The following is a 17,260-nucleotide window of genomic DNA, read 5'->3' as shown; positions in this document are numbered from 1 at the left end:
AGTACTTTGTCAGCTAATGAATATAGGCTTACGTTTTATGAATGGTGTCTTTCTGATGCATACAATGAAATTATTTTACAGTGCAGATTATTGATTATTACTCTGGAATGCTTAATCCTTCACCTTGATTGCTTGTTTGTTTTTTCAGTAATTAGACACAATTAAGCAGTCTTTCAGGCAACAGAACATATGTATTTCCACAGTGGATTAAGTATTAAATATTTACATTCTTTGTTTATATTATATGAGCTTTATTGTTGTTAAAACCTTGTGAAATTCTATATATTCTGCTAATCTGTGAAACTCACAAATTTACACATACCCGAAGCAGTTCCCTAACTGCATGTTTATTTTCATGTATGTTTGGCCTATCTCACACTGTGATATGTTGCATGTGCTTGCTTCCTTTGTCTGGGGCTGGTGTCTGTATTGTTTTGTGCTTCCAGATAGCGGTGGGTGTGCTCGCAAACGTGCTGCAATGTCTGTCACATTAACAGCTGTGAAGAGGGTTCAGAGTTCTCCAAACCTATTGGCCTCAGGTATAGCAACTAACCAGAGGGATTCTACTTCTTAATGGCTTTCTATAGCATTTCGTGTCTCTGCTATATTACTCTGCAAGGAGAAGAAGGGTAACCATATTTTCTATTCCACTCACAGGTCTGTTACTAAGCTCTGCAATACTCAGTGCTCTTTAAAAAATAGTTTTCATTTATCATTATCAAAGCTCAATAGCCATTAATGAAAAAATAAATAGACAGGAAGACTTAGGAAGAATAAGTTATGTATAAAATTAACTTTGATACATATTTTGGGCCTCATGTCCCGCATTTTATTTGCTTTTTATAAAATAATACAGCATGAAAAATAGATTTTGTTTATTACAACTTGCTTTAAAAGCAGCTTTCAAAATAATATGTTGTTGTTGCAAAATGATCATCAGAAGCCAGATAAACTTAAAAATATTTCTGATACTATTTTTCTTAAAAATGTGTAAAACAATAAAAGTATGCTGAGCGTTCAGCAGAGAGACAGGGCTGTTTCTTAGCAGTACACCTGTCTGGTTTTGCAACATGAAATGGGTATCAGCTGCCCAGGTTCACTACTGAATCAATTATTCTTAAGTACAAATCATTAAAGCATCTTGAGTGGTGTGGACTAATTTACACCAATATGAACGTTAAGTGTTCACACCAAGTATCATAGAGGAAGTTGAATAAAGAATGAGCTAGAAAGTAGTTGCAACATAAAGTCTTTGTTTTGTATGTCTTTTATAACATAAGGGTACTCCCCAGGAATAAGAATTCTGATGGAATTTATGAAACAAATCAAAAACTTGGTTGCAACTTCCTGTGGGTAAGGATGGTAGGAGGGTCATTGGGATTACTGTGCAAAGATTCAAGAAAACATTGCATCCTTATATCTTAGCAATCCTAATAATTTTTTATCGTTTAAGCATGTAGTACAAGCCTCTTAATGTCTTGTGTCACTGCACTTAAAACTAGTGATGGTTGCTATAATAATAGTACTATAATCCTAGTGGGTTAGGTTATTGCACATTATAAGTTATTTTTAATTTGTTTAGAGTGGTAATAATTCTAGTTTGTTCAGGGGAAGAAAAAAGCACTGATACATCTACAAGTAATCCAAGAAAACACCAGAATTTCATATCTATTGTGTGCTGGCAGTATGTATGTGTCAGTTACAGTGTTTGCTTTGAAGTGATGAAGAAAGCTTCACACATTCTGGTGTGAAGGGGGAGGAAAATCCTGACAATCTGTAGACATCTTTCTTGGTTTTGAATTAAACCTTTCCAGCTGATCTTAAAATAATGTTATTTATTTAGATACTTAGATTTTAGATGGCAGCAGATCACAGTATTTACTGGGGTTAAAAAAAAAAAAAAAGCTAATATTTATTTCTAATAGGCTGTCTGAAATAGTAGTGATTAATTAACAGTAACAGCACACTGTAGCCTTCTGTAGACCTTGCACAGTAAACATTAGTATCTATGATATAGTAATATTGAGGCATACTTAAGTAAAAGAAGGGAATTGTATCTATTGAAGACAGTAAAGATAAATATGTAGGTATGTAATTCTCAGTAAGTTCCCTAAGATAAAGCCTTGCTTTTTAATTAGCCCAGAATTCAAAACGATTAGTTAACCAGTGACTTAAATATCTAAATGAATAAATAAATTTGATGAAACAATGTGCACCAGATGTTCTGCTGTTTTTTAATTTTTTGGTGTGATCTTAACATGTTTGCTAGATCACTGATGAAATTTAATTCAGTAGTCTTATCTGCATAGTCATGGCAACAGAACAATAAATGGAAGCAAACATATCCATCCTGGCACCACTGACTACTGAGTCACTGTCATCTTTTTGCAAACCTACCTTTTGAAATTAACCCTGTGAGCCTAGCTGCATGTTAAGACACCCCAAGTATTTACGAGCAAGGAACATGGAACTAGATGCAGTTTTGTAACTGGAAATGTTGTCATTCTTACAATTGATTATTTTATTTCTAACACATTGATATTGCTTGTTGTTTTTTTTTAGGGTCTGATTCTCAGTCTCCAGATTCAGGTAAATAAAATACTGCTATTTATGCATCAGTGTAATACTGCATAAGTGGATGAAATATAACAATCTTCCATTTATTTGATTTCATCACTCCATACATTTGCATTCTTTAAGGAAAGCACCAGTCAATTTGTAATAATAACTACAGGTGGTTAAGACCTCAAATTAAGGTCTTATTTGGGAAGCAGTATTTCCTATAACACCGTGTGTGTTGTCAGAAAATGAGTTGTGTGGGAGGATACAGACTGCTAATTTGCCACCTTTCACTTCAGTGGCACTTGCTATTTCATTTTTAGTCTCTTACTCAGGATTACAAGTTCTGCCCACCCCACTTAGCAGCCTGCTCACATAATGTGTTACTTTTCCCAGCCTCTTTCTTCAATATTTTGTCTTCAGATCTGTAACTTGTTGAGATAGGATAATATCTTCCCCTATATTTGAACAGTGTCTTGAGGGATGTTCAGCTCTGATGATAGACAAAACATGGTTGTTGGGTTGGAAAATTGAGGTGTTGTTCAGATTTGAAAATAAGGTTGGAACAGATAATCAGGTATTGAGGTGAAATGGCCATGATAGAATAATTTTATGTGGACTGGGATGTTTTTCAAAAATCTGACACAGCTGTGAAGATGAAGAACCTAATCTGTAGAAGTATTTCAGTCAGCCGTATACAGGGTCTGAAACATCAGAATCTCAAAAGGTCTCCCAGGGCTAAAATTAGTATTAATGAATGTTGTGGGGAGCTACCAAACTGCTACCAACAGTATTGTCAGTCATGAGTTTTGAAAATTTTAAAGATATAAAAAGTTCGCAAGTGGTAGCTTTAGCCTTATTCTTATCACTTTCACGGTGTTATCAGCAGTAATGTCAGTTGTGTAGTAGATAAATTTCCACAGTTTGCTTAATAGTTGGGTTGATATGATGATAGCAAAATATAGATCTAGTAACCAAAAGAAAAAATATATATAATAATTTGATTCTTTTTTTTTCCTCACAAAAGCCTGGAGATCTTACAATAGTGGAAGTAGAGAGACACTGAATGGAGACATTAGCAGTTCATCTCTCACAGCGAAAGGTTTTAGAAGTGTGCGGCCCAACCTACAAGATAAAAAATCACCAACTCAGGTAAAATTGAACACACCATGTTTCATTCTTTAGCATTTGTGTGTGAATTTTTTTTTGTGGGGACACCATATACAGATGGGATGTTCTTATGGGAGTGCTATCCTGGTATCTTCTAGATAGTGTGAATATGTATGAGTGATTACAAACTGTTTTGCTGTGTAGATAAAGTATACTCTGCACAAGATGCATGTCTGTAGGTTAATTGCCAGAAATTGCTTTCAATGAACAAGACAGCCAGCTTAAAAAAAAAAAAAAAAAAGTCAAACACAAATAAAAGCTTTCAGGAGTGTTCCCAGATTTAAAGAATACTTATTAATGTTTTACACTCCAAAAAAAATGTCAGTTATCAAGATATTGGAGGATAAAAGTTTATTAATTATAAGATGTTTCTGCCTGTTTTGCAGAACAATCCAATTAGCACTAAAAAAACACAACTTTGAAGAATATTAATCTGCCCAAAAAAGGTCAACATAATGTTGTCAATACTGTTTCTTTTACTGTTTTAATTCAGCGGTTTAAGAGGCCTGTCTGTTGTAAATGTGTGTGTTACCTGTGAATAATAGCTTGTCATCTAAAATCATGTAGTACCTTTTGGAAATGATTTACATATCTGAACAGTTTCACATTAATAATTTTCATTGTGTAATAATTTCTTTTTTTTTGTTTGTTAATAAAATAAAGCCTATTTTGGCTTCCTTCTGAACCCAGTTTACTCAGTGAGCAAATGGAACATCTGGTTTTCTAAATACAAGCTGTACAGCTAGAGGTGGTGGGAACCTGAACAATTCAGTTTTCTATTGAATTGAACAATGTTGGATGGAACCCGTAGTTCTTAGTGTTTTGGGTTTTTTTATTATTTAAAGATAAAAGTAAAACTGAGTTATATCTCCTGCTAACATTTACTTTCTTTCTGTTTCTTCTTCAATGTTATTTTGCTGTGTGTGGATGCTTTTGGCAAATAAGGCACCTCTGCCACCCCCTAGAAAAGAAAGTTTTCAAAGAGCGAGAGTAACTAATCACAAGAACGGAATTAATCTCCAGGCAGTAACAACTGAGCCAGATAAACACCTTCCCACAGATACTGGCTATTACACTAATGAGAAGTCTGTCCAGAACATAATGTCTTCTCAAATATCTAACACAAGTGTGTCCTATGCACAAAAAATCACTAAACCACTGACCTCAATCTCCAGTGCAGGCACATGCACAGTAGCTGGTATTAGTGCTACTCTCCACCAGGGCCAAAGACAACAGACTCAAAAGCGGAGGGTATCTACCCTTAAATTAACCCGGACACAAGACTCAGCGAGTAGCATTCATTGTAATACACAGCAACAGCTCAAGCCTGATGAAGTGCCAATATTTTCACAAAGGCCTGTCTCACCTGCCTGTAACCCCATGCCTGAGATACACACAGCGTCTCTTTCCATTCAGATAGCTCCCATCCCTGACAATAAAGCAGAGCCTGAAATCCAAGAACATCCACCTAGTATTTCTCCAGACACTTCAAAGATGTCTTCAAAGGATTTGGGACAAAAGTCTACAGTTCTTCCTTCTTCACAGGCTGCAGAATGCCATGTGGTATATTTAATTTTTCCATTTTTTATTTTAGATCATTCATGAATCACTTAATAACTTTGTTTAGTCATATTATCAAAGTTAGACCTTTTGTTTTCTGGGTAAAACTACCTGTCATGTGGATCAAAACAGAACTGAAAAAAAAAAAGTTTTTGGAAGGGTATTGAAAAAAAAAAAAATTTGAACCCAGCTGAGCTGGAAAGTAGACTTCCTTGTTCCTCTGTGAGTACTTTATGGAGTGCAGATGCACAATAGGAGATTAGTGAACTGTGGGTTTAAATGATCCTTCCTAGAGAGAAAATCATTAAAGCATTGTGTTGCCATAGGTACTGTGGAAGGATCACATCTGGACAGAGTGTTGTTTTTTTCTGCAAATGCCGCTCTGGCGGTTTCTTAGGCCCACAAAAAATAATTTTCTCAGTTCTTTCAGCAAGGCTAGTCATTGCTGTCTCCTGTGACCTGCGCAATAGCCCTTTTTTTTTTTTTTTTTTTTTTTTAAAAAAAAAAGGATTGATAAAATATTTTTAAGTCAACTACACGTACATCAAACATCACAAGGCAATGTGCTTCTTAGTCCCTCTGATTCTTGCAAACCCAACGTGTCCTGAGATGAAAATTCTTTGTTAGCTGTACAGATTTCATCAGAGAGAAATGGGAATACCAAGTACGTAGTCTAGGGAAGAAGCCAAAGGTCTCACAGAAGTGATTCTATCTTGTGTTTAAAGAGATGCTATCAAGTATCATAGTAAATAAGAATAGGAACATCACTTCTGTGTGCATGTCAAATAATCTTGGTCTTTTTTAAAAGTCACCTGTGGGAGTGAGCCCAGATTTCTCTGAATCATATTTCACTGTGTACCAGAGATACTAATTATGGCAAAGATTGTGTATGGTTTTTATCTATTATTGTTTGTTATTTTAAAGATACAAGTTTTTGATGCATTTCTGAAACCTCCAGTAATCCCAGAGTATGTGTTGAGAAAAAAATAAAAAAGGAGAAAAAACAAACAAACAAACATTAAAAAGCATTCATGAAATCTGAAGCAGAGATAAGCTTCTATACAAAAACTGATGAACAGAATTTTACTTTATTTCTGGGTTCCTGGTAATATTCCTCTTAGAGTAGATAGACCAGATGGAATACTAGGGAGTGAAGGGTTGTTAACATTTTTGAGGAGCAGCTGTTGAACATGTTCAAGATTGTTGGTTTGGTAGATAAGAGTCATATCAGGCTACTGGGGAACTATAGCCTATACTGAAAGACTGCCAGGGAGCAGATAGCTAGGTCTTAGAAGGGATCAGAAAAGCTTCTTAGGGACTAGAGGTGTCTGAGCCGGGTTTATTGCTGTTCTGAAAGGTACTGAATCAGATCAAATCAGTCTATGAGCAATAAGACAACAACAAATACATACCTGCCAGAAAGAGAGTTCTGACTAAATTGTTATTTATGCTCTGTATTACCTAGTTAAGATTGTTCTATTTTAAAAGTTAATTATTCTATCTACTGCTGTACCAGTTTATCTGAGTTTGAAGTGCCTTCAGTTAGATCTAGGAGTTGCTATACGTCTAAGCATATCTGCCTCACACTTTTGTCTCAGTCAGGAGCATGTCTGTGTTTATCTAGTCCTACTGAAATCAGTGGGTCTACTTTGAAGTAAACAGGGCACAGTCTTGGAAACCTGAAGTCCACTGACAGCCCTGGAGCTGTCAATAGTAGTAAAACGTCTGGTTCTTTCAAAGAATCACAGTCGACCACACTTTGGAAGCCAAAAGTGTCTTCATTAGCTATATTCACCTCTTCTTCAACTCTGGGTGAAAATTCTGAACCGAACAAAGCTCTGTGAAGCTATATGGCTACAGTTTGCAATGCTGCTTTTGAATTCAGTCCATTAACCAATGGAGGCACGTAAGACTAGCAATGAAATTTGTCCATAAGATTAGAGAGAGAACTAGTGTCAAAACCATTCTATTGGATTACACAAATTAATTTAGAGTATTTAGAGAAAAACAAGTTGCTTTACCCTTGAGAAGAACTATTTCACTACCTACTGTTTTTATCAAGTAAAGTAAGTCAGTTCAAGCAAGAGCCACAGTGAAGAAGTCATGTCAGAAACAGTAACAAAGGCTAAGTAAGAGCTTTTCATGATAGATAGGATAGGTCCAAAAATTACAGGAGGCAGGCTTGCAAGCCTTTTAAATATGGGCATCAATTGATATCAGACAGTAGTACAGGCATGGGTGTAGTCAATAATACTTAAGCATTTGTATGTTTTATTTTCCCTTAAAAATGGTTGTTCAGCCTGTTAACAATATGGTGCATTATATATGCTAAGATAAATCAGTGTCTCTCAAGCAAATGTGGTCTTACAACAGCTAAAAGATATTAAGGGAAATACCTTTTTTAACATCCAGACTAAAACTCGTAATTGCCAGAATGATCATAAATAACTCATCTTCTAGCTACTTCTTTTTTATTTAGAATTTTAAAAGTCAAAACACACTTTGCAGTTTCTTTTTATTTTAGAATCTGTTTTAGTTTCATGATGAGCTGACAAAATTCAAAACTAGCTGTAAATTGTTTGACAATTCTACATTTATTTTTCTGTATTCTCCTTGCTTTCAGTGTGTGGGAAGAACAATAAGAAATCTGTCAATTGGTGTTCTTTGAATAAAACAAGAAAATTTGAGCTGATCACAGGGATAATTAAGGAATACGTGCCTTTCAGGATGCATCCATTTATTGTTCTTTTGCCTGCAAAATTCAGCTGACATCATCCATGATGCTCATCAAAATAAATTCTAAACATTAGTATGAAGAGGTGTATCTAGCATCACAGTCAAGCTGTGGAGCCAGTGGTTTTTGCTAGGTCTGTGTTAAAATACATACACTGAAACTAGAGTACAAGTCGTCATCTAAGATGTTGTAAAATTCTGCATCACGTTAGGTCTCAAAGCCAAGATGCCATCAGCTACAGTTAGAAACGAAGGCTGACACTCTATGTCTGAAAAGATTTCTGACTGAGAACTCTGATTGAAATCTTGGATCTGTTCTAGTGGATGCCAAAAACTGTGATCTACTTCTGCACTGTATCTCATGGTATTGGTAGAGTTTACAATTTCTCTCACAGAGACAAATTAAGTATGATAGTATTTTCATTTTTGAAATAGATTTAGATTTGCAAGCTCTACATGACTTTGCACAGCAGTTAAATTACTCTTATATAAGCAGATAATAGTCTGTCAATTCAAAATTTTTCTTTTTTTAGGGGTGCTTTTAGACAATAGATAAGACCTACCATCACTGTTGAAAGCTGCCTTAGGAACTCACAAAAGTAAATACATTCAGAAAGGCATTATAAAAACAAACAACTCTCCCTCCTTCTGCAGCTGGGTTTATATATATGGAGGGGAGTGAGGAAGATTGGCTGATCATCACTTCTTAAGAGGTGGTAAATGAAAAATATTGTGTATGTGCAGGTACCTATATGTATATTGCACACGTACATCTATATGATGTCACAAAGCGTGCAAGGACACAGCCAAAAGAGAGAGCCTGTATGGCCCAACAAGTTCATGCACGACAATTTTGTAATATTCTTCAATTTTTCTCATTATGTCTGTGCTCCTATTTGCACTTCATTTCAGAGCTCATCTGCTGGAACTTGAGGAGCAAGCAGAAGTGTGGTATGACTCACCAAGTGACATTTTGTAAACACTCCTACTCAGAGAAGGGTTAAACCCTTGAAAAGCATACTTGAAAAGAGGAGCATTCAAGTTACTCAGTATTGTGTTTTTAGTTTTTTGTTTGGTTGGTTGGTTTTTGTTTGTTTTTTTTTTTGGTTTACTTACAGTCATGAGAGATCCTGCTACTCTGTACCATGCTGCATATCCTAATTTTTTTCAACAAAGAAATTAATATTTGTTAATATGAGACTGATGGAAGTAAGTTTTATTGTCCAAGCTTCTTATAAGTAGAAGTTCTAAAGTGATGGAAGAACTCTGAGCTGCAACTTCTGAAATAAACGCTTCATATTTTTATCTTCATTTAGTTCCTGCTTTTATGAGAGCTATCTTGTTCTAGATACTGCTCTCTAAAACTGAGGGTGCAAAACATTTGCCCTGGTTGCTTGAACTCCACAGATGGTGAACACTTGGTTTAGTGCTGGTGTCATGGATGAATAAAGGCTACTGTCTTAGAAATTTCGTTGGCCAGCCTTATAGCTGTAGACAAGTGAATCTAAGAAAATGACCTATTATTCAAAAAATTTTCTGAACAGCTTTATCTAATACAAGCGTTATTGTATGGTAGGTATTGACAATGTAGTGAGTAATGTAGAAGGGAGAGGAGACCTGTTTTAATGTTTTGGGGACAGACAGCAAGCAAAGAAAATCCAGCACATAATTTTTGTTTTCACGTCTATATCACTAGTGCATTTTTGCACAAGGGCTGAATAGCCTTCGTATGTTGAGCTTTAGAATAATAGAGTTACTTAGTAAAAATGGACATAGGAATGTAATTTGCAGCATCAGTTTGGACATTTTAACATCAGCTTTTATCAATCAAAATAGAGGTATTTTTACCCATTTGTACAAATGTATGGGTTTAATTTGAATGTTAACTACTAAACTCTGCTATTTATTAACAAAATGAATTTATTCACTCATCTTTGAGTCTCTGTATCTGTGTCTTGACTGTTGAAGCAAGGCCAGTACTTTGGTGTCATGAGTAACTTTGCAGAACTCCACAAATCTTGTGTTAATATGATAGAGGACAAAACCTGTTCTAGTCTGTCTACTTCATGAGAATTGGGTGGAAATTGTATGCTTCAGATGTGACATTCTAAAATTTGGTGAAAAGTGAACATTTCTGAAGACCAGCTGAAAGCTGTGCTTAAGACTTTCAATTTGTTCCAAGACTGTGTTGATATTTATTACTCAAGTGTTGCTCCACAGCCCAAGATAATTATGTAGTCTAATGTTTCATCATTCTAACAGATGAAATACTTGTTTGACAGTTAATCCACATGATTTCTTATAGCATTTATTGGGCTATGAAAATAGCAAACCTAATTTGAAGCACAGTGGATGGAACTGGTATTAAAACTTGAGGTTTTTTGAAAGTATTCAACCTTGTTTTTTTCATTTTTCACGGTGGTGAAGAATATGGCTTAGCAGTAGCCAAACGTATCTGCTATTTAGTGCTTGCCAGCACTCCATGTTGAAAAAGACCAGTTTTTTAAATGATTTAATCAGTTCACTTTAAAAAATATATATATATATATATATATATATATATATATATATATATATATATATTTTGTTTTCAGCCATTTTTTCAGCCACTCTTTGCCAGAGTGATGATTACATCAGTGACAGAATTCTGGAACCAGCCAGAATACTCAAGTTTTTCTCTACAAAGCTGAGAAACTTCATATTGGGAATCAGTACCTAGAATGGCTGCGTGCCTTCTACCCGTGTTGTAAGAATCATAACATTATATTTTATTTAAGAATTTGGCTTGATGAAATAGCTATCATTTGCCAAGCAAAATTTATTTAATTATTTAAGAATTCCATTTCACTTGCTCTCTGGATGCACCCTGAATATCTTTCCTTGTGTTGTCCATCCTTACTTTTCTCAAGCATGCAGAAAATCGTCTCAGTTTGAAGCCAGCAAGTTTACCAGGTTTCTTGAGTCTCCAAAGTTACCTTTTATTTTAACAATTCAGAGATCAATTTAGTTATTGTAGCGCAGTCATGCAGCTTTTCTTCTGGGGATACTGAGAGGATATCTGGACTCAGGAACTTCAGATTTTCATACACATAATTGCATTATCTCCTGGTTTGTGTCATTCGCTAGAGATATTGAATTGTGACTTGGATGTTGAAATACACCATGAAGGATAGTTCTGTTTTACCTTTACGTGTCTAACAGTAAGGTGAAATTACTGTTACATGTGTACTTAAATGCATAGATCTTAAGCCCTTGATATGTTATGCTGTATGACCAGCTGTTTCACAACATTTTATGATTGCTTTTCATTATATTTTAATTTGAATATTTGAAGTTTAAGTATGTATTTAATTTGATATTTGAAGTTTCCATTGGCAAATTAGTTATTTCTAAAAATATTGTTTCTTTTTACAGTCATCCATTTGATTATTGATTTTTCTAAATAAGTAATTTGTTTAAAGTTACTATATGGAAAGATTTTTTTTAAGTATTAGATTTCAAACATTGCTTATTGAAATCAGATTATATCTGATAAATAAGATTTGAATTTTAAGCTGTTTGATGATGTGTGCTTTTGTTTTGTTTGTTTGTACTGTTTTAACTGCAAATTTTAACAGTAGGTTTTGGCTCATTTTGTGTACTCGATAGGTCCTGTAACGCCAAACAGTTCTTTCAAACCATTTAGAACAAGTGTTGGGTATCTCTTCGTATGCTGAAAATCCTTTTCTGAAATGCTTATTCATAGGGATGGTCCTGTTGACCTCAGCAAGACTATTTGTGTAATTTTTAGTTGATCTCAGCAAGGATTATGGAACTGGACCCCCAGTGATCTCTCAGAAGTGGCAAAGGCTGGGTTGTGTTCCAAGTCTTCTATTAGGGCTTTACAAGATATTTTCAGATTGTGGATTAAAATGCCAAAATGGCATTTTAATCTGATGGTTTAAAACATTTTTGAATGATTAGAGTTAAAGATGTCTGCATATTTCAAGAACATGAAAAAAACATTATCTTCAGTAACAGTGTAATATTTGTGAGTAAATGGTTTTTTGTTTTTTTAAGTAGTAATTGCTGCATGTGGTATCCTACTGTCCTCTCCTTTAAATAAATTTTAAATCCCAAATGTTCTTGCCCTGCAGCTATTCCAGAGCTTGTTATCTCTGTCGAAAGCGAAACCACCAGTGCTGAAGTACTTTGACATATTTCAGAAATTGATGGAAAGCTTGCAGCTGATGGGCAATATAGAAAAATGTGTGCGTCTGATTAACAAAGGCTGGACACCAAGATGTTTTTCATGTATCTTTAAATCTAAAACAATTTGTGGATACTAATTGTGACTTCAGACCGATTTGAACTATCAAAACATAAAGCTCATAATGTGTGAAATTTCAGAAGCACTTTTTCTGAGGATATTCCTTTATGCTTTTAAGGAATGGTGCTGAAGCCAGCCAAGTAGTGTGTTTTGTTTCAGTGCTAAATCATCCCTGTCCTGTTCTTGTGTTCCCAATCATTGTTCTTCCTCAGATTTATACCAGATAACTTAGCAATCCTTGTGTCCTCTGATGTTGAAATGGTTGATATACTTACACCTTATCCAGTAGGCTGACAGGGTGCTTCCAGAGTGCTTGGAAATTCCAAGATCATCCAAACATTACTATCAGTGAGGCAGTGGAGAAGAAGTATTCAGTCACAAGAGGAAAAAAATCCACAATCTATTGCTTGTGGGTCATGTGCACATTCAAGACAAGCGTTTCCATTTATCTTGCAGTCCTGCCTATCTGTATGTTACAGTTTCAAAATGTTACCCATCTTTTGATTTAAAAAAGGAGCAACATTTATGGAGATCAGGCTCACAGATGCCTTTTTCCTTCTAAAAAAAAAAAAAAAAAGAAAGAAAGATATTCTCTAGCCTCATATTTATGTATAAGTATAAAATAGTGTGACCCTATTAATATATGGAATATGTTGTGGAATATTCGTTCCATATATTCCAATATATGGAATATTCATCCCCAAAACACTGTGGTTTCTGGCATTGCTTCCACTAGTATTTGATGCATTAATTTCTTTCATGTTTTTCTGCTTTAATATAGAGTATGGTTGATTTATTTCCTAATCCATGTGAATGTGAACTTCCTAGGCTTGCTGAAAAACTTACACTTTTGTAATTCTCCTACACACAGCAAGAGGCAAAGGGAAACGTTTTTATTCATTTGGTAATCTGTTTCTTTCTTATTTTTTTTTCCCTCAAATCTCAGCTTGGAAACCAGAAAGTAACTGCCCCTGTGATGGAGGTAAATGCTTCACAGACACACAGACAAACAGCAACAGAAGCTTCTCCACTGCCTCTTCCTCCTCCTGTGGTACCAGTTAACAGAGCCTCTTTCTCACCAGACAGTGGCACCCATCTAGTACCATATTCTTTGCCAGCGCTTGATGACTTTTTGCCTTCACGCTTTTATAAAACCCCAGCCCTTTCACAATTTTCATATAAATACCCATTCCTAGCTTCTGAAAGTATTATCCACAGGAACGAAACAGCCTCTGTAAGCACAGATTCTGCCATGAGTGAGTGCTCCTCCCGCACAGTGAGTGAGTCCTCCACAGCCATTCTAGATGAGCTGCAGACTTGTAGCTATGATACTACTGACTGCTCTGAAACACCTTCCCCAACCTTGAGCCAGATGTCTGCTGTGTCAGATGGCACCACCTTAACCAACACTGCTGCCACTTCACATGTAATTATCCTTCCTTTTTTCCTCCTCCATTTTGTTCAAACAGGTTGTCAGAGGGGAAAACAATTCACACTTGTCTGTTATTCCATTACATAGACATTCGTCTATGTAATTCTGTTAGTTTTCTGGGTTCATAGTCTGAAAATATGTTTTGTAACAGATGTTTAAACAAATAGTCTGCATAGCTGATTTGGTAATAGACAGGGAAATGGTACCAAGTTGTTGCACATGTATGTGGTCAGCCAAGGTGTACTGAACATTTTTCTTAGAATAAATGAGAGTAAATTCAAAAAATATTCATTCCCAATGCATTAAAAGCAAGTGGTCTGTAGCTTTTGTAGAGATATGTTTAAAATACTGTTAATGATTTACAGGTTTGTGGAGTTGGGGCCTCTTGGCTACCACCATTTTTTGGTTTATACTGAGGTAGAGATTTCAATAATATAACTTGTAAATTCGTAGTAAATGTTGGTAATATTTAACACAGGTTTTTTCCCCCAGCCATAGCCACTGACTGCATGAAACTGATTTTCTGTCCTCTAACTGACCTTTCCCTTAAGCACTGTTTCTTACAGGAGTGAACTTCATAAATAATCTTCTAGTATCCAAGTGTCCTGTTACTTTCCTCTCAGTTAACTCAAGGAAAACAGCAGCATGCAATTACCTGTTCTATATGTATGTTCATTGTTCTGTACCTTAGTACACTCACGTATGGGTAGAGAGAAGGCATAGAATTCGGGTCAAACCCAGATCACTTTTCTTTTGAAATTATCTGCATGACCAAAATGAGTCAGAACAGAGCCTTCATTAGTATTGAGCAATTTATTGCTGAATTACAAAACTGTGAAATGTTCTGAGACCTTTTACTGGGTAACAACAGCATTTCAATGTTGTACAAGTACTTCAGCATGCTATCATTTTCCAGCCTAAACAGAGCACTTGGTAGGCTAAAAAGAACGAACAGTGTATGTATTTTTTTCATTTCAGATATATTTTCTAAAATGTAGTTTTAGCCCAAACTTGCACATAGGAGAGTCAATGATCTGTAGTCAGTTCTGTGATTGATGTTTTAAAAATATTAACAGGCACGTAAAAGCTGGCGTTCCTAACTCTTGTCACACAGCTGTGAAGCCTAAAATTTTGTAAAGTGTCAATACTGTTAATCTGCATACTGTTCAGTAGTTGTAATCAGAGATGCCATGATCAATATAGAGTGTTACGTGTAAATAAGGCACAATCACTGCAGAGACATCTACTAGCTATGCAAAGCATGGAACATCTATATTTTCTTCTAACCTCCTTCTAAAATAATCAGCTAACTGTATTTGTTTTCTTTGTAAGCTAAAGAGAACAGTCCTTCCTTTCTTTCCTTTTTTGGGTAGTCTCCCTGTAAAGGGATCTATTATGGTCAGGTTTGGCTGCCATTTTCTCTCTTAGACATGGCCAGGCAGTGTTGAATGTAACATGGTTCACCACTAATGGACAAGAGAACGGACAAGTCTCCCACCAAAGGACAAAAAGTCCTAAACTGTCATCAGAGCCCCACAGAGAGATTCAACTGCTGGCAAGACCCACCTCTGCTTTGTGCAAGAGTCTTTGTCTCCATACCTCTGTACACAAGGGCCAAATGATTTGTAAATGCATCTATGAAATAAGAAAACGAGGGGGAAGCTGGTGGCACACATATACATGTATGTCTGCTGTTAGTGGCTCTATCCCTGTATTATCTCTGTAATGATCTTCATTCTTAAAGGAGACTCTGGTTCATTGTGTAGATGAAAACCACTGACAGAGCAATAAAGGCAATATAGTATTGTGCTATACAGCACTGTGCCTACATAAGATGGAGCCACAGTTTCAAAGACCAATTTAAGGATTTTTGTTTATTCTTGACATCCTTAGACAAGAAAGCTTAGGAGAAAAAAGATTTTACAGCTGATTCTCTGAGAAGAAACAGCATCAGTCCCAAAAGCATCTTGAAACTTCTCAAAACTATCTTTTTATAGTTAACCCTCCCACCAGTCCAATAAGTATTGGATACATAAATTTAACAGTGACAACAAAATATATTTTGGGGGGAAGGTAATTAAAAACTAAAATATTATACTATTTGAGTTGCTACTAAAATATTATACTATTTGAGTTGATATCCTCTCTAAAACCTTTAGGACCAAACCCAGAAATGTCATATGTGGTCATTCCATGCCTATACTTAACGGTTGATGTCCATCAGCAAATTGTGTACATCCTGTTTTCATAATACTGTGTACCACTTCGTGTAAGAGCCTTACTGTCTGACTTGGCCATTTGGTAAGGCACATCACACAAATGTCTTCATTTTTTTATTATAGAAGTTTATAGGAGTAGCTTCCTGTTATACAAAGAACTCATACCAGTTCTCTCTTCTTCAGAAAACCAAATGCCATAGTAAATGAATAAGAAGGTATAAGGTTGCAGACATAGCTGCACCCTGTCTTCCCTTGAAACAAGCTTTCCAAAAAGACAAGGTTCAGAAGAGGACAACAGGTGAACCTCTGAACTAGTGTAGAGATGGTTGGCCTCACTGAAGAACCTCAGCTGAAAACATTACTTCATAGTTCTTGAAATGCTGGCCTTGAGCTGATAGAGCGCCAAGTTCTTTTGGAGAATGGTGTGAGAAAAGACAACTTTTCATTTTGGTTTTTGATTTTATTGAGGGAGAAAGCATTTAAACACAAAAGTTTTGATAGAGACATCACCACAACACAACTTTTGAACTCACTTCTAACAGGCATCCTTAACATGTCAAACCCCTGGATGCATCTAGGAGTTCACGTGATGCTTGTATAGGAGACAATTCATTTCTCTCTCCTACCTACTGGAGGCTAAGATGTTAAAAAATTACAAATCAAATGAGCAGCCTACCAAACACAAATATATATCAGAGGTCATGAACTATTTCATTTTCAAACGTAATAACAATATGCTATGGATTTTAATTAGACTTTTGCTATATTAAACTGGGCAGTTTGGAACACTCCAGATGTTCAGATTTTAAGAGTTCTGCATGAAGAGATGTTTTAGAAAGCTTCCCTCCCTTTCACTTCTCCCTCATTTCGTTCAATGTGCTTTCTCACTGTCTCTGTTTTGATCCTTGCACCGCTCCCCATAAACACGCTACAGCCCAGGCGTGGGGGTTCAAAACCTGGGGCGAGAGAAGCATGACCGTTGTCAGAAGTACCTTTTGTGACTAACAGCCACTGGCTTGTGATGTTGTTTTACTGACAGTTTTCTTAGCTCTCCCATTTTATTTATTTGCTATTTGCTGTCATGGCATGGTTTTGTTTGTAGATTTGTGTGTGTGTGTGTATCAGTGACATTTATTTTTGCTGTGATAGATTACACATCACCATCCTGTAGTCACTCCAGCTGGCTTCCATTTTCTAAAGCTTTGGCTCTCTCACTTTTGCTGCTCCTAATGAGACTTCTCCCTTCAGTCTGCTCAGAAGTCCCCATTAATATCAATG

At 35.8% G+C, this 17,260-nt stretch overlaps 1 protein-coding gene across 44 annotated transcripts in view; it reads left to right on the top strand.

Annotated features, from left to right (window-relative positions):
* SORBS2 (sorbin and SH3 domain containing 2) overlaps nt 1–17,260 on the top strand; it is a 155,567-nt gene that overhangs the window by 79,701 nt on the left and 58,606 nt on the right. For 20 of the 44 annotated variants that reach the window (XM_068681363.1, XM_068681361.1, XM_068681359.1 and 17 more), the window contains 5 exons: nt 447–539; nt 2,563–2,589; nt 3,587–3,711; nt 4,675–5,292; nt 13,278–13,757. In XM_068681363.1, the coding sequence (XP_068537464.1) occupies nt 479–539; nt 2,563–2,589; nt 3,587–3,711; nt 4,675–5,292; nt 13,278–13,757 (1,311 nt within the window). In that variant the 5' untranslated portion in view covers nt 447–478. The remainder of the gene's footprint in view (nt 1–446; nt 540–2,562; nt 2,590–3,586; nt 3,712–4,674; nt 5,293–13,277; nt 13,758–17,260) is intronic. The other 24 variants (XM_068681389.1, XM_068681388.1, XM_068681378.1 and 21 more) reach the window with 10 other exon arrangements.

The sequence above is a fragment of the Anas acuta genome, chromosome 4 (assembly GCF_963932015.1).
Source record: "Anas acuta chromosome 4, bAnaAcu1.1, whole genome shotgun sequence".
Lineage (NCBI taxonomy): Eukaryota > Metazoa > Chordata > Aves > Anseriformes > Anatidae > Anas > Anas acuta.
This window is presented reverse-complemented; position numbering and strand designations above follow the sequence as displayed.